This window comes from Narcine bancroftii, chromosome 2 (assembly GCF_036971445.1).
Source record: "Narcine bancroftii isolate sNarBan1 chromosome 2, sNarBan1.hap1, whole genome shotgun sequence".
NCBI classification, from domain to species: Eukaryota; Metazoa; Chordata; class Chondrichthyes; order Torpediniformes; family Narcinidae; genus Narcine; species Narcine bancroftii.
In genome coordinates, this window is record NC_091470.1 from 57876146 (window position 1) to 57902306 (window position 26161).

The 26161-nt window shown below is 37.5% G+C and overlaps 1 protein-coding gene across 5 annotated transcripts in view; it reads right to left on the bottom strand.

Annotated features, from left to right (window-relative positions):
- Positions 1 to 604: 604 nt before the first annotated feature.
- Positions 605 to 26161, bottom strand: part of sptssa (serine palmitoyltransferase, small subunit A) — a 31796-nt gene continuing 6239 nt past the window's right edge. For 3 of the 5 annotated variants that reach the window (XM_069916750.1, XM_069916751.1, XM_069916753.1), the window contains exons 2-3: positions 3793 to 3929; positions 605 to 1564 (exon numbers count right to left, since the gene is read on the bottom strand). In XM_069916750.1, the coding sequence (XP_069772851.1) occupies positions 1461 to 1564; positions 3793 to 3895 (207 nt within the window). In that variant the 5' untranslated portion in view covers positions 3896 to 3929 and the 3' untranslated portion in view covers positions 605 to 1460. Of the gene's footprint in view, positions 1565 to 3792; positions 3930 to 16113; positions 16198 to 16450; positions 16587 to 26161 lie in introns of those variants that run through there. The other 2 variants (XM_069916752.1, XM_069916754.1) reach the window with 2 other exon arrangements.

The following is a 26161-nucleotide window of genomic DNA, read 5'->3' on the forward strand; positions in this document are numbered from 1 at the left end:
CCTATGCCAGACAGGTCAATAACTACCACCAAGGGCACATGCACACACAATTCCGACGCAATGACAAAATAAATCAACAAATTAGCCCCTGACACAAGCAATTAATGTTTAAAGTCAGGCAAATTTCCTCTCAGCAGCACAATACTGTGCAAAATGACTACAGGGATTATAGTCCCTGTAGTCAAGAACAATTATAGTCAAGAACAATTCTCTTGATCAAGGCTCAAATCAAAATCAACAAGTAAAGATCTGTGGCTTAATTTTTTTTATAAACTAATTCCTTTTGAACAGGTTTCTATCCTTGAAACTTTGTATTCCAAATGATCATTCTCAGTGATTTACTTCATTGGTCTGCCCAGCTTTAGGCACCTCAAATTCAATTCTCAGCCGATGAAGCAGTCTTTCTAAGCTGAAATAGGAAAGCAGAGAGGAACTACATTTGGGAGTTTGCAACTTCTGCAGAATGGTATTAAACAAGCTTATTGGCAAGTATCAATCTTGTGGTGAACTGCAGGAAAATACTTTGCAAACTAGAAAGACAAAGATGTTCATTGTGCTATTTTCTGCACTGGCAAATGGACACAGGAATGTTTCTGATAAATAGTAACAGTCCTTTGGCAAAACTTTAATAACCCAGAACTAGTTTACATGACAAACTCAGACATACAGTTACCATCTGTTTGCAAAATTTATCATCCACATGCTCTAGAAACCATTAACAGCAGTACCAGAAGAAAATTTGTGTACAGGTCCTTTAACAAGAGTTAATATTGAAAGTTGAATGACTTTGCAATTTGTCATGATGTACTGTAATCAAAAATAACAACACACAATTGACATATTCTCACTAAAAGGCCAAGCAGCAAGTGCACTGCCCAACCTCAAATCAAAATAAACCAAGAGAAAGTCATCAGAAGAATTTTGTATTTAATTTTAGGACACCAAAAATATGACACATCTGTAAGTATTTCCAGGTGGGCATTTTTAAATGGTATTAAAATTATTCTTCAAAATATGCATCTCATGGAATTTCAACTAGGAGCCAAAAATTCATAAAAGTTAAAAATTTAAATTCTCATCATTTGATATATTACCAAATATTTAATCAATGAGGTCCAAGTTACATCTGGAACATTGCACAATAATGACATTTATATAAAGACACAATAATGCAATATGCAGACTGTCAAAAAGGCAGGTACTATTTTCAGTAAATATATTGACTAGATTAACAAGGGCAGCTGGATTACACTGAAAGAATGTATATTAAAACAATAAATACAAAACCATGAAGCACAGTCCATTCTATTTTAGTTTGTTGCTCTGCAAGCTTCTACTTTCATTGTCCTTTCGAGTTGGTCTTCAACATTCTTACTGGTAACCAAGTTGCAAACAATTACTGAATAGAAATCTTCCTTCTCCCTTGTGAACTTCTGGTTCTTGGTCCAAGCTTAAGGCAGTCATTGAACAATCTCAAAGTAGTGCAATATTGCCATTATGTGCTGAGGCATGAACACGTAACCTGTGTACACAGCCATGCCGACAATAGATATCAATAAGGAATCGAAGTAGCAATGTTAAGGAATGGGTTTTCATCAAAAGCATTGTACTCAATGTCAGAAAACGACACTAACAAAGCTGGTACAGCTTTATTTAGCAAAATGGTTAAACATAACAAGGATTTGTAATCAAATATTTTGATTGGTGAACAACACCAACAGCAGTAGTTAATACAGCTTAACAAAATATATTCCATATTAGGTCTTAGCAAAAATGTACATGTCCAACATTGTACAAAGAATTCAATTCCTCTGGCATGAATTATCAAACGATGGAGAAGAACGCAAATATTTTGAAATGTCCCTTTGTTGATTTCACACAGACTTCATTGTGGAATTTGGGGGATAGCAACAATGGTAACTATTGGCATTCTATCAAACTCAAAAACACCTTTCTGCCTTACTGGACTTAACCAAATGAACTAATCTGTGTTTTAAAAATGCTATTCCAACACATTTTGGAAGTTGTTCAAAACACTTAAGAGACCGCAGATGCTGAAAAATGGAGCAAAACGTCAATTGGCTGGAGTACACAGCAGGATGAGGAGGCATCAGGAGGAGAAAAAAGAATTGTTGATTTGTCTGCTGAGAAACCTTTATCATTTCTGAGATGATAGTGGAAGACTAATGAAGGTTTGGAGGCTAATCAGTTTTGTCATTTTAAACTTCTAATGATCTATTGTAATGAAGACCCAAGGGGGAGAAATTATAACATCCCCTCAAACTCATTTTATAAAAATCAAGGGAACATTTTCACTTAGATGCAACCCGGAACAGAAAAATTAAACCACCCGATTTATGAGCGACTCTCAGGCAATCATGCAAGTCGACCTCTCTCCATCCGCTATCTAGGGAAAGCAACCACTCTGGGTCACATCCTCCTCCCATCAGGCAGAAGATACACAAGTTTGTAAACATACATCACCAGATTCAACTGATACATCTGTTATCAAACTATACTGAATAGACCGCTCATTTGTAATATTGTGGTTACACTACCTTAACAGAATGTTTCTCTGCAACACATCTTATGTAGCACTACCTGTTGCTCTCAAGTATGAGAAGGCTTGCCTTGATCACACACACTAAATGTTTCAGTTATCTCAGAAAAAGTGACAAACAATTTAATAAGCCAGATCACCAACCCTGAATGGTCCACTAAATTCTACAGTGCTGGAACTTACTATCCCCATTGTTCAAATATTCAAACCCATCCAATTATTAAATATATTAAAACAAAATCACAGGAAAGAAAGCAACTTGCCATTTCACTTCTTCCTTTCATACTAATAGGTTCACCACTATATCAGGCAGAAAAATAGTGGGCAGACTCCTCAATGCAAATTTGTAAGGGTTTGTGTACCACCACTAAATTCTAGGAAGTATCCAATAACAAAATGCAATGGGAAATTTTCAGTAAAACAGAGATGAGTTTGGGACTTCTATTTTTTTACTAAATAAAATATGTAACTACTTCCTCTTCAGCAAAAAACTTAATGCCTATAGTCCTGGTTGTTGCATTTTTAGAAGATGTAGGAAACAAAAGAAAGAGAGCTGCAGCCTAGTTTTAGTATTCTAAGATATCATGCCTTAGGATGTTCTGGAGACCACGTTAAATCAGAACACACACCAGTTTAAAAAAGGACTATTTGGTAATAGTTGCCTTTAAAGAAATCATTATTTGCATGCAAGCCAAAATATTGCACAATAAATTACCATCAAAACCTCATTTTCTGTAATACTGCAAAAATGTAACCTAATTGCAGCAGGCACTCTGAAAGTTCACTATTTCTTACTTCCACTTCACATAATGTGGGTTTGTTAAATTTAAACAGAAATGTATCTGACAGGATACTAAAAGCACTAAACTGTCCTTACATGGTGTGATATTGAGCTAATTTTAGATTAGGATTGAAACTCAAAAAAATGGCATTCTTGCAAAATTACATGAACTTTAATATACACGTTTTATATTTGTTACAGTGTTGTATATCTAAATTTAATTTAAAATTTGAATGGACTACTTTAAATGCTACTATTGAAATTATTCTCTTCAATCCACTGAAAGAAAAAATCCTTTGATTTGTAAGGACATGTACATTTATTTTTGACAAAGCATTTTGTACAATTTCTTTTCTCCTAAACTATGCAAACAAATTATTATTTTGAAGAAATCTTATGTATTGGTTGATTGAAATTAAAACAAAATGGAAAACATATTTTAGAAGGATACTAAATATGGTCCTTTCCCATGGTTCAAGCATATACAGTGCTGTAACCAATAGGTACTGGTAGTAGAGCCAAGACATTTGTTTCCACGCTGTCCCCAGCGCCATGTTCACGTCCTTGGATTCTTCCAAAAATTACAAGCTGGAAAAAAGATATGCACATTACTGGCACTCCATTTTTTTGTGACAACTTCATCTCAATCCAAGACAATATAATTTTTGTGCAAAACCAAGCTAAAAGAAGGAACTTCATTCCATTGTTGGAGCAAGCTAAAAGATTCAGGAGGTAGAAAATTCTTAGTCCAAAATATTAACATTGTCTCTGTATACAACAAAAAAGGTCTATCTACATACATGAAGAAAGACAAATGCAGTCCTTAAATCATAACGGACTGTTAATCTTTATCAACTGGGAGAAATTAGAGAGGCTTGCATTGTATTTCAGCCAGTTTAAACAAAATAGGCTTTTGTTCAGATTTATTTACAACCAAACCAGGCATACAGCTGATAAACTGGTGATTACATTCACCATGTCCATACCAAGTATCAAGTAGCTATCAATATTAATCTTGTTTAGCAGTACTTGATTCGCAACCTTCCTTGCTCTGGCTGCTTAAATGTTGTGAGACTACCCATCTCCAGATTTTGTGTCACTTTGTACTGTTGCTTTGTACAGAGGACCCCAAAACCAATTTTTTTTTAAAAACAGGATCAAACTTTAACTTATTACTATTAACTTAACCCCCTTCTAATTCTAAGTACACGTGTATGTAATGTGTATATGTTCAGCTAAGCTCTTTGATTCACAGTCTAATCTTGCTTCTCCAAATTCACTGGTATCAGGCGATTCTTATACTGTGCACAGAATTTAACATTTGTGAATTTTCACCAAGCTCTGGTGCTTAAAGTTAATTGGTTACTGCTCAGGAAGGTTCTTGTTGGTTTCAGAGAGATTCATTGCTTAATGGACACACACAAACTGATTTACTTCCATCAGTTACTTCAGTGTCTTGCCAAAGAAACTTGCCCCATCAGGCTTTTCCAAATGATAACCCCTTCTTCCAGGTCACCACAGAGTTCTTCTTGTTTCCCTTATTTCAGGTGAAACACTCTAGCCAGTCATTTCCTCTTGTAAGGACCACAAGGGTTTTCCACAGGCTGAACTCAGAACTTGCAACCTGTCTTCCAAAATGGGGTTTTCAATAAGCTGCCAGCTTGTTACGTTGCAGCCTACAAAAGCCACTGCCGAATTGAATTCTCTCTCTCCCAAAAGAATCAGTTTTTTCCCCCTCTCTGTTTGCAAAAAACCAGAACCCTTCCTAAGGTTCCAGACCCAGTCTCAAAGAAAGATCTTATCAGCACTTGAGCCCAGACTTCTCCATTTGCACCTGCTTCTGAAAATTCTTGAGCAAAGCATTTCCAAAATAGTTTTATTGTCCTTGCAAAGGCACTCAGTGCATCAATGTCTCACTTTCAGCAGTTATTCCATTTTAAATGAGATCTCTTTTGTGAAGTTACCGTCTGTTTGTGAAGTAACCTACACACCAAACTCACACAGTCTATCCCTTTTAAAGACATATTTATATATAATATAAAATATAATATAACCCATCACAGTGCCAACCCCTAGATGAAATAAAACTTCCCTCATAACCTTCACGCAATGATATCTGGTCTCAGATATCACTGCCAAGGGAAAAAGTTACTATCTACCATATCTAGGTTTCTCAATTGTGTAAACCTTGACCACATTCCTCCTCAGCCTCTTCTCCAGAAAAGCAAAGAACCCAATGCAACTCTCTTCATAATTGAAACATTCCATCCACATCCCCAGCAGACCTTTCGTGTCCACATGCCCCTTCCCCACCAAATTGATCTTCACTTAACTCAACTCTGTTTTATCCCATTAGAAAGGTCAAAACCAGAATTTTAGCATCAAAAATGGATAAAACTAATGGCAAACAACCAAGGCAATCAAAACCAAAAACTAAAGAAACAACAGCTCAGCTAGGAACATAGAGTGGAAACCCAATGAGGAGTGACTCAGGAAGGGCCTTGGCACCAGCTGAACCAAGCAGAGCTCGGTGGGGGGGGGGGGGGGGAGGGAGAGAGGAGGGGGGTTAGCCCAAAATATAACCATCCTGATCAAGATTGAAATTTTATGCACTCGTTTTACAAGTGTGGAATCAGCAATGAGAGAGATATTGGAAAAGGTAACAGAAATCAAAGAAGTTGTGAAAGACTTAATGGAATGAATGACTCATTCGGAAACTGAGCTGGACAAACTCACTAGAAGAAAAAGCAAAAACATGGGCCACAGACAAAAGGAATGATGGACAAGATCGATCTTATGGAAAATTTCAGCAGATGTAACAATGCAAGAATCATTGGACTGAAAGGAATAGAGAGTAAAGACACGGTGAGTTTCTTTGAAACATGGATCCCACAACTGCTGGGACAAAGCAAGTTAAATGCAAATATGCAAATTGAAAGGGTTCACCGGAGCCTCTGACCAAGAAGAACCGGTGAACAATGACCACAACTAGTCCTGTTAAGACTTTTAAGTTACCAAGAGATGCAATTTTGGGAGCAGTATATGAATATTCAAAAAATAATAATGCCCATTAATGGTGGACAATGTAAAATTAATGTTTTTCCAGGACTTTAGCCCTGCCTTAGTCAAACAAAGAAAGGAATTTGGTGAGGTAGAAACACAAATGCAATCTAAAAACTTTAAGTTCAATGATTTACCCAGTAACATGCGGATGTCTCAGAAGGCAATCGAAGAATTTTCAAAAATAAAGTAGAGGAAGAATTTTTAAGAAAATTATGAAAAGATTAAAGTTGCCAACTGAAAAGACCATTTCAAAATGGGACTAACTGAAAGGCGTATCTTTTTATTTATATTTAGTATTACTGAACCGTCTTGTTTTCACTGATAAAAGAAAAACCTTTGTAGTTTATATGGAGACATCTGAAAAGATAGAAAGGTGGTAAGGAAAGTAGTAGGGTGGGAACTCCGATTTGGAGGGAAGATGGCGCCAGGCGAGGAGCAGTTTTAAAAGATGGCACTAAAGGGAGGGTTTCTTCTTCTTCGGAAGAATTCGTGGGCTTTCTTCGTGGGCTTCTGGGTACTATTGACAACATCACTGTCAAAGCTAGGGATGTGTGTGTGTGTGTGTGTGTGTGTGTGTTTGTGTGTGTGTGTGTTTCTTAAAGGGGAAATGTACATATTTGAAATATCTCTTAAAAGGGAAAGATTTAATTGTCATACAATATCTGCTTGAAAAATAGTATGAATAAGGCAGTGAAGTTTATTAGTCTTAGTATTAACGAGATAAATGGGTCGGTGAAGAGGAAGAGGGTCTTGGCATTTTTAAAGAAATTAAAAGTGTATATAATCTTTTTGCAGAAAACACATCTTACCAAATTGGAACATGATAAATTAAAAAGAGGATGGGTGGGACAAATAACATCATCTTCTTTGGTTAATAGACAAGAGGGGTGGTTATTCTAATTAATAGAAATACACCAGTGTTAACAGAAGATACTTCAGTTGATCAAACTGGAAAGTATTAGTGGCACATTGTAAAATTTATGGAGATGCATGGACATTTATGAATATTTATGCTCCAAATTATGATGAGGAAGCCTTTATAACATAACATAACAATTACAGCACGGAAACAGGCCATTAGGCCCTTCTAGTCCACACCGAACCAAACACCCCTTTCTAGTCCCACCTCCCTGCACAATGCCCATAACCCTCCATCTTCTTCTCATCCATATACCTGTCCAACCTTTTCTTAAATAATACAATTGACTCCGCCCCCACTATTTCTCCCGGAAGATCATTCCACACAGCTACCACTCTCTGAGTAAAGAAGTTCCCCCTCATGTTACCTCTAAACCTCTGCCCCTTAATTCTTAACTCATGTCCTCTTGTTTTAAACTTTCCTCCTCTTAACGGAAATAGTCTATCCACATCCATTTTGTCTATCCCTTTCATAATCTTAAATACTTCTATCAAATCCCCTCTCAACCTTCTACGCTCCAAAGAATAAAGACCCAATCTGTCCAATCTCTCCCCATACTCCAGATGCTTAAACCCAGGCAACATTCTGGTAAACCTTCTCTGCACTCTCTCCACTCTGTTTATATCCTTCCTATAATTAGGCGACCAGAACTGCACACAGAACTCCAAATTAGGCCGCACCAACGTCTTATACAATCTCAACATCACCTCCCAACTCCTATATTCCATGCAATGATTGATAAAGGCCAGCATACTAAAAGCCTTCTTCAACACCCTATTCACGTGAGTTTCTAACGATGTACCGTTACTCCTAAATCTTTCTGCTCTTCTGTATTCCTCAATACTCTCCCATTTACCACATATGTCCTATTCTGATTCTTCTTACCAAAATGAAGCACCTCACACTTATCAGCATTAAATTTCATCTGCCATTTTTCAGCCCATTTTTCTAAGCAGCCCAAATCCCTCTGCAATCCTTGAAAACCTTCTTCATTATCCACTATTCTACCTATCTTAGTATCGTCTGCATATTTACTAATCCAATTCACCACCCCATCATCTAGATCATTAATGTATATAACGAACAACAATGGGCCCAATACAGATCCTTGAGGCACACCACTGGTCACCGGCCTCCAACCTGACAGACAATTATCCACTACCACTCTCTGGCCTCTCCCTTTCAGCCAATGTTCAATCCATTTGACTATCTCAAAATTTATACCTAAAGACTGCACCTTCCTAACTAACCTTCCATGTGGTACCTTATCGAAGGCCTTACTGAAGTCCATATAGACAACATCCACTGCGCTACCCTCATCCACATTCCTAGTCACCTCTTCAAAAAATTCAATCAGATTGGTCAAACATGACCTTCCTCCCACAAATCCATGTTGAGTGCTCCTGATCAGACCCTGTCTATCCAGATGTTTATAAGTACTATCTCTAAGAATTTTCTCCATTAATTTACCTACCACAGACGTCAAACTTACAGGCCGATAGTTGCCAGGCTTCCTCCTTGAACCCTTTTTAAATAACGGAACTACATGCGCAATGCGCCAATCCTCCGGCACTATCCCCATATCTAATGACATTTGAAAAATTACCGCCAGAGCCTCTGCTATTTCCTCCTTCACTTCTCTCAATGTCCTGGGGAAGATCCCGTCTGGTCCCGGAGACTTATCCACCTTTATATTCTTCAAAAGCCTTAAAACTACACCTTTTGTAATCTCTATATTCCCCATATTTACCCAATTTGCTTTTTTTATCTCACATCTCCCAATATCCTTCTCCTTAGTGAATACCGAAGAAAAGAAACTGTTCAATATTTCCCCCATTTCTCTAGGTTCCACACACAGTTTTCCACTCTGATTTTCTAAGGGACCAATTTTGTCTCTAGCTTTCCTCTTACCATTAACATATTTGTAGAACTCTTTTGGATTAGTTTTCACCCTGCTTGCCATAGTTTTCTCGTACCTTCTTTTAGCTTTCCTAATTCCTCTCTTAAGATTCCTCTTACATTCAATGTATCTTTCAAACATCTCCTTAACTCCATGCTTCTTATATCTAATGTACGCCTCCCTTTTTCTTCGAACCAAGTTTCCAATATTCCTTGAAAACCACGGCTCTCTCAAACCTTTTGCCCCTCCTTTTAACCTAACAGGAACATAAAGCTTTTGCACTCTCAAAATCTGATCTTTAAAAGACTTCCATCTCTCTACTACATCCTGCCCATAAAACAAATTGTCCCAATGCACACCCTGCAAGTCCTTTCACATCTCCTCAAATCTAGCTTTTCCCCAATCAAAAACCTCAATCCTTGGCTCTGATTTCTCTCTTTCCATAATGACATTGAAGCTGATGGCATTATGATCACTGGACCCGAAGTGCTTGCCAACACAAACCTCCGTCAATTGACCCATCCCATTTGCCAACAGTAGATCTAACACTGCTCCTTCTCTGGTCGGCACCTCTACATATTGTTGTAAAAAACTATCTTGCACACATTTCACAAACTCTAACCCATCCATTCCTTTCACAGAATGTGTTTCCCAATCTATATGTGGAAAATTAAAATCTCCCATAATTACAACCCTGTGCTTATCACAAATATCTACTATCTCCCTACAGATTTGCTCCTCTAGGTCTCGGTCCCCTCCGGGTGGTCTATTATACACCCCTACAAGTGTAACCTCTCCTTTCCTACTCCTCAGTTCCACCCAAATAGCCTCCGTGGATGTGCCCTCTAATCTATCCTTCCTAGGCACCGCTGTAATATTTTCCCTGACAAGCAATGCAACCCCACCTCCTCTTGCCCCTCCGACTCTATCACACCTAAAACAACGAAACCCAGGGATGTTCAGTTGCCAATCACATCCCTCCTGCAACCATGTCTCACTAAATGAAGGATATCTTCTTAAAAACAGCAGAGGGAAGACAAAATATATTGGTTAGAGAAGATTTTAATTTTTGCTTGGACCCAATACTAGACAAGTCGGCAAGAAAAGCAGCAAAAACCACAATTTCATGAATGAAAGATCTAAATCTTATCAATGTATGGAGGCAATTAAATCCCAGAGAGACTACTCTTTCTAGTCAAGGGTGCATGACTCACATACAAGGATTGACTTATTTTTAATGTCTCCCCATTTAAAAAGTAGAGATTAAAAACAGACTACCTAGCGAAGCTTCTATCAGACCATTCTCCATTATTAACTATAGCAATAATGGAAAACCAAGAGAATATATATAGATGGTATCTCAATGCTACATTGCTTAAAAGAGCAGAGTTCTGTAAATTTATAGACAGAAATATTTTGTGAAACAAATCTGCCCTATACTAATAATAGTTTTCTGATACGGGACACACTCAAAGCATATTTAAATGGACAAATTATATCCTATACAAAGAATCTTGAGAGAACATATGGCAGAAGTAAATAGTTTGGAGAAAGATATTAAAGAACTATGGAAAAAGAAATCAAAGACTACAAGAAGAATACAGATTACTGGAGCTAATTACAATACAAACATATAGGATATAGGCCAGAAAAAAGCTAATTAAAAACTAAACAACAATACTGTGAGTTAGGTGAATGGGCACACAACGTTTTAGCTTGGTAGATTAAAACAGAGGAGTCATCAAGAATGATAAATGCTATAAAAAACAGAGACATACCGTAGTATATAAGCAAAAAGAAATTAATGACATATTTAGACAATATTACACAAAATTATACAAATCAGAATTATTAGATGAGAATGAAACGGAAGAATTTTTGTTGAATGTTGAATTTCCAAAAGTAGAAGAAAGGATAGAATTAAATACTCCCTTTTCAAAAGAAGAAATCAAAAAGGCCCTGGGCACCCTACAGGCTAAAAAGAAATCATGAGGGGGGGGGGGGATGGTTTTCCACCTGAATTTTACAGACAATTCAAAAAATTATTAATGCCCATTAATGGATGTCTTGGACCAAGCAGTGGAAACACGGACCCTCCTGGAGTCATTCTCAACTGTGATTATTATAGTGTTTTCAAAAAAGAATAGGGACCCACAAAAAACTTCGTAATACAGACTAGTATCCATGCTAAATGCTGATTATAAGATATTAGCAAAAGTATTGGCTAATAGGTTAAGGCAATACTTGCCAAAACTGATACATACAGATCAAGCAGGATTTGTTAAAGGAAGGCATTCCTCAAATAGTCTAGGAAGATTATTTAATATAATACACATGGTTAAATCTGAATGAAATCAAAGTATTATAGTGTCCTTAGACACAGAAAAGGCATTCGACCATTTGGAAAGGCCCTTTTTTAAAAAAATATTTTTAGTGTTTTCATCTACAATGCAAACATTGAAAATAATTACATAAATTGTTAATCATTTATACATTGCATTGTCTTTTTAAACCCCCCCACCTCATAATACACATTTCTTCATAACACAATGTCATATATATATATCCCTCAAAGAATATCAAACATAAAAATTAAATACATCAATTTTATTAGTCATTTATGCTTTGCATATTTAATCCCCCTTCCAATAAATAAGTAAATAAATAAATAGATTGATAGATAAATAGAACACGTTACTCCAAAAGCACTCATCAAAACTCAGTAGCATACATATATATATCTTCTAATAATTGAAGTCTTACTTCTAAATTTCTCCTGTCTATTCTTGAAATCCAAACACAAAAAAATACAATATCATATATAAACATCTTTCAACATTAATTAACCTCTAATTAATATTTAATAACAAATTCTTGTTGCCATCAGGTAATGGAATCTTCAACATTGCTAGATAACAAAAGAGAAACTTGTAGGACTTTCAAATTTATTCACCCCCAAAACTTTAGGCATCCATCTTTGTAGGAATCAGATCATATCTTCTTGTTCCCTTTCAATCCAACAATATTATTTCTTCTACTAAAGTTTTCCATATTATCAATTTTTTAAAAATATTTCTTCCTTTCAACAGATCCCAGTATAACTTCAATTTCCCCACTCTCTCCTGTACCTTTTCAACCTTTGCTATCGCATTTTTAATCTTATGATTTATTTTACCCACATCCTGCATCTTTTCCATATCAGCTATCAATTAAATAAACTTTATATTCATATGTTTAATTTGAGATATCAAATATTTCTTCCTTCATTTCCCTCATCTGTTGTAGCATTTTCCTTACAAACCCCTCACGTGGATTACCTTTAAATTTATTTTCCCCCGTAACCCTTTGTATAATCCCATATTTAGCTTGCTCTTGCTTTTGAAATACCACTGTATTTTCTTCATGTTTCTCTTCCTTTGCTTGTTCTGTATCTTCATCATTGTCACTATGTAACTTCATCACTTTTCTTATTTCTTGAGCAAAATTCCATTCCATTATCCATGTATTACAGCAAACATATAGTGAAACGCCAATTCGCGCATGCATGATGGCACACTTCCTTCCTGTTGGATATCATTTTTCCCCAGTCTTCAGGAGGGATGCATCCATAGGTATCCCCTCCAACTCAACCCTCCATCAGGTCCTCGTCACAACTCCAGGTCCAGGCTCTTTCTGCAATGGAGGCCTCCCTTCAATCTGCCTGGAGATATCAGCAAGCGATCCAACAATGATTTTCCTCTTATTTGAGTACATCTCAAAAGGTAAATGTTTTTCTTCCAATATTTCTTCCTGTTTTTACTTTGTTTTACTTCATTTAAATATTTTTTTTTTATTTTCCCGTGAGAGTTAAAATCCCATGTCCTCCGAGTCATGTGATCCCCAGCCATTTTTATTTAAAACACAGGAAAAAAATTGGTATAAGCAGAACATTTATAAATTGGATAAAAACTTTATACCATAAACCACAAACTAAAATAATAACAAATAATCATATGTCGGTGATGTTCCCCTTGAGTAGATCGAGCAGACAGGGATGCTCCTGTCCAGAGTGCTTTTTATTTTAGCAACTGAACCACTGGTGGAGATAATAAGAAGGGATCCGGATATAAAGGGCTTCAAAGTTGGCAAGAAGAACATAAAATCAGTCTATTTGCGGATGATGTGTTATTGTACCTATCAGATCCGGTTAATTCTTTGGAAAAATTACAAGGAACACAAGAAAAATATGAAGGAATATCAGGCTACAAAATAAATATAGATAAAAGTGAGATAATGCCATTAACAAATTTTGAATATGAAAGATAATAAAAAGGAAGCAAATTTAAATGGAAGACCGATGGAATAAAATATCTTGGGATAGCAACTGACAATAACTTGCAAAATCTGTATAAACTAAATTATGTTCCTCTTCTTAGAAATATAGAAAGACCTACAGAAGTGGAGAGACTTATTGATTACTTTGGTGGGAAGGGTTAACTGCATAAAAATGAAAGTGATGCCAAGACTACAATAACTTTTTCAATTGCTGTCTATTCTGCTACCTAAAAACTTTAAGCAACTAAACAACCATGTTAGACAGTTCCTATAGAATAAAAAGGTACCAAAAAATGCATTGGAAAAGCTGGGAGGACTTATAACTATGGGCTGGGAGGACTTATAGACTCCCAGATTCCAAAAAAAATTACCTAGCTGCACAAGCTAGATTTCTCACATCCTTCTTTACTGAAGAGAACCCTCCAGCGTACCCTCCCCCCCCCACCCCCCGCAATCTTGGGGTTCAAATGGGAATGTACTCAATGGAGAAGGGGGAAGCAAAGGACTTTATTTATAAATGGAGTGTCAAATCACTAAAGAAAAAGACCAATAATCCAATTTTAATACATATGATTAGAACATGGCAAATTAATGAATGTATAGGAAAAGTAGGGATATTAATAAAGGCCCTATTGCGTAGGCAATAGAATATTAAATTTGTGCTATGATGAAGGCATGATATATTAAAGACTGTTACACGGAATGGACCCTTAAGTCCTTTGAAAAATTAAAACACAAATACCAAGTGGCCAATGGGACCTTCTGTTTTCTCCATCTTAGATTGTTCTTAAGAAAAAGATGGGGACCGTTGTCCCCACCTGAAATTAGTGAAACTGAATGAATGGTCTGGATGTGATATACATCCAAATTTATAACAAAAATGTACTATGCTCTCCAGAGTGGAAGTGCAAAACCAGGTTTGCAGAGGTCAAGGGAAAGATTGGAGAAATCTGGTGATTTCAGAAAGAAGCTGGTCAGATTGGTGTAAGATATGGATTGATTCAGTATAATACTTTTTTTTATATACACACCAAATATATCTTACCCCACAAAAGTTGCACAAATCAAAAGCCAAAATTTTAGAAATGTGTTTCAGATGTGGGACCAAGACAAGAACTTTTCTACATGTCACATGGTTATGGGCAAGAAATCACAGAAAAATTGACCAGGATAACAGGAGTAGCCTTCATAGGCGACTATCTACTAGGTAATTTTATAGAAATAAGCAACAAATTGACCAAATTTAAATCTCATTTATAAAAAAAATAGCACCGACAGTAGTGAAAAATGTATTGCGATCACTTGGAAGTCTAACTCTCCTCCACTTGTAGCACGATGGACTGAGGAAATGAACAGCTTAATACCTATGAATTTTTTTTTAAATCACGTAAAATTTAAATAATATTACATTTTTGTAAAGGTATGGCAGCCATACCTTAACCACATAGGGGCCCAGATACAGTAATAAAAGGAAAAAGATTATAAAAGTAACTATTATACATACAGTTTCCCCAACTGTACTCTATTTATTTAAAATTTATGTAAAAGCTCTGACGGTGAACAGATCTATATGTATGGAGGTGGGAGAGGGGAGAGAAGGACTGTTTTGTTTTTGCTTATATTGTATATTTTAAATGTTACCATGTATATTTTTGAAAAAAATCAAAAATATTAAAAAAAAACTGCACAAGAAAAAACCGCCACACACCAACTATGCCGCTGCCGCCCAACAAAGTTTCCATTTTAACCATAGACATATGGATATTAATAAAGGCCCTATTGCGTAGGCAATAGAATATTAAATTTGTGCTATGATGAAGGCATGATATATTAAAGACTGTTACACGGAATGGACCCTTAAGTCCTTTGAAAAATTAAAACACAAATACCAAGTGGCCAATGGGACCTTTGATCAAGTGGGGCAGAGGGGTTGATTTGCCCAAAACTTTTACACGGGGCCCGCATGGCAGCCCTGGATCCGGACAGTGCAGCCTGGACCTAGCCAGTGTACCCCTCGCGCTCTGCATGCCTCCCTAGTTTTGACCAAAACCAGTGGTCCCTGCTATTCGGACACTGAGCCCTCATACTCAGACACTGCACGTGTGCAGGATGGGGCAAGGAGCTCAGCACATCCCATTCACCTCCCTCCATCCCAGGGCTGACACTTGGCCCTCCCTCCCGGGGCTGACCTGTCAGGATAGGAGGGCATCATGGCTAATCACTGAAGTTTCCTCTCCATGCCCACATAGCGGTGAAGTTCAGCCCCGTGGCAATGTACTGGCGGCGACAGAGCTGTCCCCACCCAGCGTCCTCTTCCACTCGCTGCCTGTATCTGCCTTTCCCAACTGAGCTGCTGCTCTTCCTCTTCCACCCAGAGCTCTTCACGAGTCGGGCTACTCATTGTTCTGAAGGAGACCCCTTCCTTCTGCATCCTGACCTGCTGAGTGCTTACCCTAAAGGAGACACAGAGGATCCCCCTTGAATGAGACACAGACGGTTTGGGGGGGGGGGGGTGCCATTCAACCCATCACGTTCATGCTTGACAAGGAACTCCCTTGCCTTATCCCATCTCCTACCCTGGTTCTAGCTCCCTGCTGGTCATAATTCTTGGAAAACACATCCAAGGCAGATAAATTGTTTTCCCTTGGGGATTGCTTAATTTTTAGGGCAGCTATAGGACTACCTTGAGAAAGGTTGCTATGGCAACCTTTTTAGCCCACAACTAGATTAGCATATTCATGAGGCTGTAATTTAATCCAGAATTATCCATACTTGCATAATGGCCAGGATTTATTTAATGCAAATAGACTGATTTTACAGGCTGCTGCTTAATTAACTCATTAAAATGCAATCAAAAAAATTTTTTTTACAGAGAAATAAAGGAAAAATTCTGTTAAAAATTTGCATACTTACCTCTGGAATGGCCATTTACACAAGATGCACTTTTACATTGCCTTCCTGTGTTGCAGAGTTTGTTGGAGGGTGAACAAGGGTAGATGTTCATTAGCCCAGTTTCTTACGGGGTGCTTGTGGTCAATTTAGATTGAAGCTGCAATGTAAAAATGTGTAGGAGTCTTGGTGGAAAAGGGATGGAATTTCGCAAATAAATTCTCACAACATTTTTGCACTGCCAATGGAGGAGAAAATTTGCACAAATTTTCTGCTTCTCAGTGACTGTGCAAAAGTGCCTTGTACAAATTAATCTGCTGCCGGTCCTTTTGTGGTAAACATCAGGATTTGTAAAGGGAAGCAAGAGTCATTGCTTTGCACTTAATCAGTGTTATTTTCAGCTAACCCTTCCTCACAACTACATGACCTGAAAGATTTTGTTTCATGAACACAACATTATCATCCCCCCATGAACTTCTAGTGTAACTGCATTTCCAGTCGCTGTGTGATTTTCAACATAATTGGTAAATCAGTTATCATCATACTTCTTCTAATCCACTAGCAATAATGTTGCCTTCCTTGCAGAATGCTGTGGCTGGATCTTCATGCCATATTGTCTGTTTTGTCTTCAGGATGGATGGGGAGTGGGGGGGGGGGAAAATCGCTTTCTCAGCATTGTTGAAAATAAGAATCATTTTAGCTTGTCTTTATTATCCTGCCTTTTAACAAATACCATTGTGCTGCTTATCAATATTTAATAGGATGTATTGTTATTTGCATAATTATTCATGTTTTAAAATGGCATTTGGTCTTTTGACAAAAGATTGCCTCTTTCAACAGAAAGCAGGCAAAAAGAGTCACAAATTTTTAAAAAGTGCATTAGAATTTGTTCATTGTTCAGACCAGATTCAATCACCTCATGGTGATATTTAAGATAATCTGTTTTTTTCAGGGGATGGAAAGATGCGTCCCTATCTCTGGCTCCATCCCATTCTGAAGCAAAAAGACTGCATGTCAGAGTTGAGTCAGCTCGTTCTGCTTGGGATTCCCTGTTCCAAGCAAGCCAGCTTGACGATTTGCCTCTGCAAAGGTATTATTATTGAGCAATGTTGGAACAATGAAACGGTTGCTTCTTTACATTTCAAATCATGCCTGGGCTCTCTTTAAAATTAAACGTAAAAGGTGATACATGTACTCCTACTCCCAGCCTGCATGGCAGATAATCATGTTTTGAATCCATTAATGTGAGCTCCGGTTGGAACTTGGAATTGATAGCTTATAAGCATTTAGTGCGGGGCCCTCGAAAATGCAGGGCCCATACCACTTGATGCTTTTGCTTTTAAGTTAATCATCCAGCGGGCAGCTGGCTCCTGAGCCAGAGGCACCCAGCAAGCCACACTGCCAGTGCCAGGAAAATCCAGAGCAGGATATTGGGTAAGGAAGACGAAGACAACTATTTTGCCCATTCGTCCCGCAATGAGCGAGGTGCTGGAGCAGCCCCGAAGTGGCCTGATGAGATGCCGGCCCAGAGTGGCACACCAGGATTCTCAAATGAGCCCCAGCAGTGCAGCACTGCGCCCTGGGATGGAGATTCATTATTGAACTAGAGACTCGGATATTGGGCAGGTAAGGCAAGGACAGTGGTGCCCCGGTTCTGTGCCCACCTGCCATACCCTAGATATGCCCTTGCTGCACATCCTCTATTAACCTCACATCTTCCCCCATACGCAACAAGGACAGGATTCCTCTTATCCTCACCTACCACCCCACCAGCCTCTGCATCCAACACATCCTCCTCCACTATTTCCACCACATTAGACACATACTTGCCTCTCTGCCCTCCACAGGGACCGCTCCCTCCATGACTCCCTTGTACACACCTCCCTCCCCAACAATCATCCCCTTGGAACCTATCCATGTGACTACAGGAGATGCTCCACTTGCACCCACATCTCCTCTCTTACCATCATTCAGGCCCCCAAACAATCCTCTCCATGTGAATCTCCGGAGGTGCAGTGCTCCTGTTGTGATCTCCTCTACAACAGAAAGACTGGATGCAGACTGGGAGATTGTTTTGTTGAGCACCTCAGCTCTGTCTTCCACAATAGTGTGGATCTCCCTGTGGCCACCCATTTCAATTCTCCATCCCATTCCCTTGCCAACATGTCTGTCCATTGACTCATGCCCGGTCCGACTGAGACTACCTGTAAATTGGAGGAACAACATCTCATCTTCCAACTAAGCACATTCCAAATGGATGGCATTAATATAGACTTCTCTGGCTTTTGTTGAACCCTCCCTTCTTCTCCGTTGCCTTTTCTTATCACTGTCTCTCCATTCTGTCTCGTTTCATGCAAACATGATAAATTTTTTCCTTGTTCCTCATCATATCCAATTAACACCTTTTGTTGGCCTGGTTTCCTCCACCATTGTTTGAATTCTGAGATGTTGAAATTTCCTGCTTCCTTATTCCTTGAATAATACAAGGACCCAAAGTTATACAGTGGTGTACAAAAGTTTGGCACCTCTGATCAAAATTTCTGTTACTGTGAATAATTAAATGAGTAGATGAACAGATCTCCAAATGTCATAAAGTTAAAGATGACACATTCTTTTCAACATTTTAAGTAAGATTAGTGTATTATTTTTGTTTTGTAGAATTTTAGAGTGGTGGAAAAAGGGAAAGGAGCACCATGCAAAAGTTTAGACATCCCAAGGGATTTGAGCTCTCAGATAACTTTTACCACGGTCTCAGACCTTAATTAGCTTGTTAGGACTTGTTAGTTTGTCCATAGTCATCGTTAAGAAAGGCCAGGTGATGCAAATTTCAAAGCTTTATAAATACCCTAACTCCACAAACCTTGTCCTAACCATCAGCAGCTTTGGGTTCTTCTAAGCAGCTGCCTAGTATTCTGAAAATTAAAATAAATGATGCCCCCAAACCAGGAAAAGGCTTTAAGAAGATAAAGCATTTTCAGGAGGCCATTTCCTCATTTTGTAATGTAATTACAAAATGGCAGTTAATAGAAATGGTGGAGGTCAAGTTGAGGCCTGCTCATAAGATTGCTAGAAAAGCAAATCAAAACCCCCATTTGACTGCAAAAGACCTTCAGGAAGATTTAGCGGACTCTGGAGTGGTGGTGCATTGTTATACTGTGCAGCAACACCTGCACAAATATGACCTTCATGGAAGAGTTATCAGAAGAAAACCTTTCCTGCATCCTCACCACAAAATTCAGTGTCAGAAGTATGCACAGGAATATCTAAACAAGCCTGATGCATTTTGGAAACGAGTTTCAGCATTTGCAGACTTTCCTGTTTAATGTCTACACAACCTGCTTGTACAGCAATACAAGTGACATTCCTGATTCTTTCCCATTGGCTTTGCAAATTATCCTGCAATTTACCCAGTACACGCTCTGTTCTCGCTGCTGCCATCAGGAGAGGTATAGGTGCCACAAGACTCACACCACCATCTACCATCAGACTCCTCATCGACAAACTCAAGAATTGAAAGACTCTTAGCTGACTACAAAGTATTTACAAGCTGTGATACTTGCCAAAGGGGATGTTATTAAGTACTGACCATGAATGGTCAAACTTTTGCTTTGGGCCCTTTTTCTTTTTTGTATTTTGAAAATATAAACGATGGAAATAATAAAAGTAATTTTGATTAAAATATTAAAGAAATGTGTCATCTTTAAATTTATGCCTTTTGGAAATCAAGTCATCTGTGATTTGCTTAGCTATTCACAGTAACAGAAATTTTGACTGCAGGTGCCCAAACTGTTGCCTACCACTGTAACGTTGTCTCCTATAGACACTGAAAAGACCAGCTGAGTTCCTCCAGCATTTTGGTATGTTTTTATTCCATTCCAGGCAACAACCTTGTAAACCCTTGTGCCATATTATTCATGTATATGTCCTCACCTTTTTAGATCCCATTCAGCTTCCTCAAGATGCATCACCTCAAATTTATCAGGATTAAATTCCATTTGCCACTGCCCAGCTCAGATTACTATCTGATCAGTAACATTAGGTCGCCAGAGTACTTTTCTCACAATCAACAATATAACTTTTCACCAATAATTCATTTACATGCAGTGTTTGTATGTATCCACAAATAATATAGATGACATTTCAAGAAGTATTATCCCCATCCTGCATTTAAAGGATGGATGTTTATTGCAACCATTACTTCTTAGGAGATCAGATATGGAAATTATTAAGAAAAAAAATCATATTATGGCAACAATAAATTTAATACCCAACTGAATGATGGATATAGAAAAACAAGGCTACACCAAATGAATGAATGCATCAGCCAACAATTGAGAACAAAAGCTGCATTTGCTCCTGTTTATGAAGTCAGATGTTTCCATCAGATTTTAAGCAGACCTTTCTTTCATTAGTCAAACTCACTTTGCATACTTGTGCTGAGGTAGCAGTTGTTTGATTTTTAGGCTGCATGCTGACATTAACAAAATTTGTGAGACTTACAAACTGACTGAAATAACAGACCCTTGATTTGCTGTTCTGCTTTTTTTTTTAAATTTCACTGCAGAGCCTCATTTAGATACACTTAATCGATTCTCCTAACTTTGATTTTAACAAGTCACATTCTACATTTGAAATACAGGTATGCACCACTTAACATCCATGATACGTTCTGGAAAATTGGGCATTATGCAATGTGGATGTTGTGCGAACACCATATTACTGTAAATACTTAGCAAAGCTATAGGGGATACTAAACTTACACTAAATTAAATTGTTTTTTTTACTTTTTAAAATTTTAGGAAAACACTTTATTAGCCTGTATCACACACAATTTAACAAAGAGGATCAAGATCGTCCACATCACTGTTCTCAACTTCTTCAGTATTCCACTGGACGAGTTTCAGGTCGAATAACCTCCATTGAGGAATTGTCACTGTGAAATGCCTGAGGCTCTTCTAGGGGAGGTGTTGGCTTCTCCAAGAATATGTCCAGTGTTGTTTGCCTAGTTTGCTTTTTTCTTCATTAATTTCTTTATATGCAGCAAACACTGCATGAGCATTCCTCTCTATCAGTGAAAAGCATTCAGTGTTTAGGTCCATCTCTTCAGCAAGCTGTTAAGGTCTGCAAAGAATATGGCTCACCCCTTAACACTGAACCGCTTCTGCTCCAGTTCTTCTCCTTCTGCAGTTTCCTTTTCCCTTGTCTCTTCTTTAGCTATTCACTCTTGCTCTAGCAACTCTTCATTCACGCACATACTGCTTCAGTACTTTTTCCATATGCCATCAATTCATCTTTGGTCACATCATCGCAAGCCCAAGCAAGATTCTTTATGCAGTGGTGTCTTGGGTAAACTTATACCTCTCATTTTGTTCATTTTAGATTGGTCACAATCTAAAGAAAAAAAATAGACACACACACCGAGAGCAGTTCAGTTTATACAAATGTTTATTACAAATTCAAAAGCTGATTTCAAACTACAATATGCAAGCCCTTCCCAACTATACTTATCAACGCTCGGACTGGTCCCAACTGCCGAAGCGAGGCAACGACTGCACACTTGTAGTAGGTTGTCAGGGCACCGGTAGCAGCTTCTCCACCTCCCCCGACCGGGACGTTGGCTGGACTCTAGAAGTTCTTCTTGCTGAGAGTCTCAAACTTCAGCAGCGGGACCATGGCTTATATTACCCAAAAACTGCTTACCCAAGTACCTATTCCCAGCACAGCAAGAAAGATAAGCGAGCAAGCTAGCATGCGAGGCTTCTATCGAATAACATAATTTTCAGCTTATCACTTTGAATACAATGGTTTATTTTGGATCAAGGCTAGGCCTCTGACAGTCTGTGACCAAAACAAGCAGGAAGATTAAATGTTCTTGGTACACAGATGTCCTTTCGTCAGATAACAGCATCTCTGGCCCCTCGGTGGAATTTAGCTTATGTCTGCTGATTCTAAAACACAAGCAGGTTCTCAGCCTTGCAGAAGCAAAAGCTGCAAAAGTAAGAAACACGGTTAGAATCTTCCATTACAGGTGGAAAATGTTATACTTCTTCCAGAACTACATCAGTGTCTTGCCAGTGTCATCAGTGCAGCAGCCTGAGCAAAGGTCCTCCTCAGGTATTAGGCCTTGAATGCTGCAATAACTCCTTGGTCCATTGGCTGGATTAAAGAGGAGGTGTTTGGTGGGAGGAACACCACTTTGATGTTGGAGGTCACTAATGAAAGGGGGATGTCCTGGACCATTGTCCACAATTAGAAAACTCTTAAAAGGATCCCTTCTTCCAACTAGTACTCCATTTCACTGGCATAGCAATCGAGAAGGGCATCCTGAAACAGTATTTGTGTCATCCAGCACTTTTCATTGTTCCTGTAATAAACCAGTAAGGTGTGTTTGTTAATGTTCTTGAAAGTCCTGGGGTTTTCACTATTCCAAATAAGAAATGGCTTTAACTTGTAGACAGCAACATTGCCTCCTAACAACTCTGACTTTAAAAGCCTTGAAGCTTGGCATTGACTTGGCTTCCTTATGGATGAAGGCCCTTTCAGGCATTTGCTTCCAGAATAAGGAGGTTTCGTCCATATTAAAAATTTGCTGGGGAAAATATCCTCCCTTTATAATTAGTTTATCTAAGGTTTCAACAAATTCTTCTGCTGCCTTAGCATCAGCATTCGCAGACTCACTACTCACTTTCATATTATGCAGCGAAAAACGTTGTTTGAAGTACCTGAGCCATCTAGAGCTAGCACTAAACTCGATAACAGTCTGGTCCTGCTTTTTCTTTAAGCATCTGGAACAAGCTTCATGCCATAGCAGTGATTGTTTATGTGCTGAGAGGGACTTGCTTTTGTGTTTGGTCCTCAAACCACGTCATTAGCAATTTCTCCATATCCGATATAGGTCCCTCTCACATTTTCGTTAGCCTTGTAACTTTTAGTTGTGTCATTCCTTTAACACATTGGAGAATTTTTTCTTCATTTTTTTAAAAAACTGTTTATTTAAAGAATCATTAAAAACAACATACAATCCAATAAGAATAATTTTGCATCAGCATATAAAAAAAACCACCCCACCCTCCCACCCATCAGCCAGCTCTCTTAAGGAGAGCCAAATATAAATGAAAAGAAAAACTAAAAGTATTTACAAGAAATCAAAGTATATCTAAATAAGGAAGCCACTTATTAACAAAAAAAATAATTATCATGCAAATTATATGTAATTTTTTTCCATAATAATACAAGCTTTCAATTCATTATGACAGCGCATCTCTATATTATCTTTCCATGTACTGGCTACACATTTTCATGCTACAGACAACACTAAACATACAAATGCAATTTGAAACTTATCCAACCCTAATCCCCTTAAAGAAACCATATAACCCAATAGAAAAAATGGATGGATGTAATGGTAATTTCCAAAACTAACCTAATTCCTTCCCAAAATTGTTGTACTTTAACACAAGACCAAACAGCATGTAAAAAAGTTCCAATACATAAACCACATCTGAAACAAGAATCTGAATTACTAAAACCATATTTTTTCAATTTCCCCGGAGTTAAATATAACTGAATAAAAAAATTATAATTAACCATTCCATATCATACATTCATCAATTTAGTTACACTATCATAACACATATCCGCCCAATTATCTTCCGGAAAAATAAGTTAAATCATTTTCCCATTTAAGCTTAGACTTCTCGCATTCCGGTTTATCCATACTATCTTGTAGCACTTGATACATAACTGAAATATAACCCTTCTTTGGTACAGAGGAAATCAAAGATTCAAATTTCGTCAATACAGGTAAAATCATCTCTTTACCATAAATATCTTTTACCAAAGCTCTATGCTGGTAATACACAAACAAAGAATTTTCAGATATATCAAATCGTTCCCTCAACTGGTTAAAAGAAAGAAATTGTCCTTCCTCAAAACAGTCCTGCAATGTCTTCATACCCTTAAAGTCCCAACTCTTTAAATGATTATTGAACAGCTGATTATTATATATTGGGGTTAAAATTGATAATTTACCTTTTGATCCTAAAATCTTATTTCTTTTAGTGCAAACCATTAACAAATGTTTTAATACCGGCATATTCCATTCCTGCAACAGACTCATATTCCATTGAAATATAAATTGATGCACCTCAACTTCAGAAATACAAGCCATCTCCACTCTCGCCCAACTTGGAGGTTGATCCATGTCCATCAACCTACTAACAAATTTCAACTGAGCTGCTTCATAATAATTTTGAAAATGAGGTAACTGAAGTCCACCTAATGCATATTTCCATGTGAGTTTATACAAAGCTACTCGCGGTAATTTACCTTTTCATAAAAATTCCCTCACCATTTTATTTAAATCCTGGAAAAAAACCCTTGGAAAGCGAACATGGTATCAACTGAAATAAATATTGAATTCAGGGAAAAATATTCATCTTAATACAGTTTACATGACCAATTAAGGTTAACGGAAGATCTTTCCATTTAGTTAAAATGTATCAACTTAGGTAGGTACTTAGCAAGCTGATTTGCGAACACTTTTGCTATAATTTTATAATCTACATTGAATAAAGAAATAGGTCTATACGAAGACACTTTCAACAGATCTCCATCTTTTTTCAGAATTACAGTGATTAAAGCACTTGAACAAGATTCCGGTAACACCTGTTCTTCAGTTATTTGTTGTAATACATCCCCAAATACAGAAGATAAATCTTAGTAAAAGATTTTATAAAATTCCACAGAAAATCCATCATCCCCTGGTGACTTTCCATTTGGCATCTCCTGTATAGCCTCCTTAATCTCAAAATCTGTAAATGGAGATTCCAATTCCATAACATCTTCCTCCCCTAACACCGGTAATGTTAATTTAGATAAATAAGATTCAATAAAATCATTATCCTGTTTCCCCTCAGAAGTATATAATTTTTGATAGAATTAATAAAACTGGTCATTAATTTCCTGAGGTTTATAGTTAACTATTGAATTCTTTTTAACAGCATTAATAGTCCGCGATACCTGTTCTGTTTTTAATTGCCACGCAAGTACCTTATGTGCCCTCACCCAATTCATAACACTGCTTAGATCGATTAATTAAACGCACGAATTGATAGGTTTGTAATGTAATTTCAAATTTACATTCTGTCACATCTTTCTGAAAATCTTTATCTAAATCAGCAATTCGTTTCTCCAACTCCAAACTTTCTGCCATATATTGTTTCTTAACTTTCATATTATAACTAATAATCTGCCCTCTTAAATAAGCTTTCAAAGCATCCCATAGTACAAAACAAATATCTACAGAATTAACATTCTCAGCCAAGAACAAAGTAATCTGTTCTTTAACAAAAGTAATAAACTCTGGGTTTTTTCAATAACATTGTATTAAACCTTCATCTCTAGGATGAACATACCACTTCCGAACTTGAACAAGAAAAAAACAATAAAGAATGATCTGATATAACCCTACTTTTATACTCAGCCTGTAATATTCTACCATGTAAATGTGCCGATACCAAAAAAAATCTAATCTTGTCAAAATGAATAAAAAGAGATATCTTTCTCCGTAGAATTAACTCTTCTCCAAATATCTCCAAAGCCCCAATTTGTATCACCATCTTTGATTTTCTTATACTTTTCGGGGACCTGTCCAATAAAGGATCCAGGACACAATTAAAATCTCCCCCAACTAGAATATTTTCATTAGCCTGATTTAACATCAAAGAAACTCCT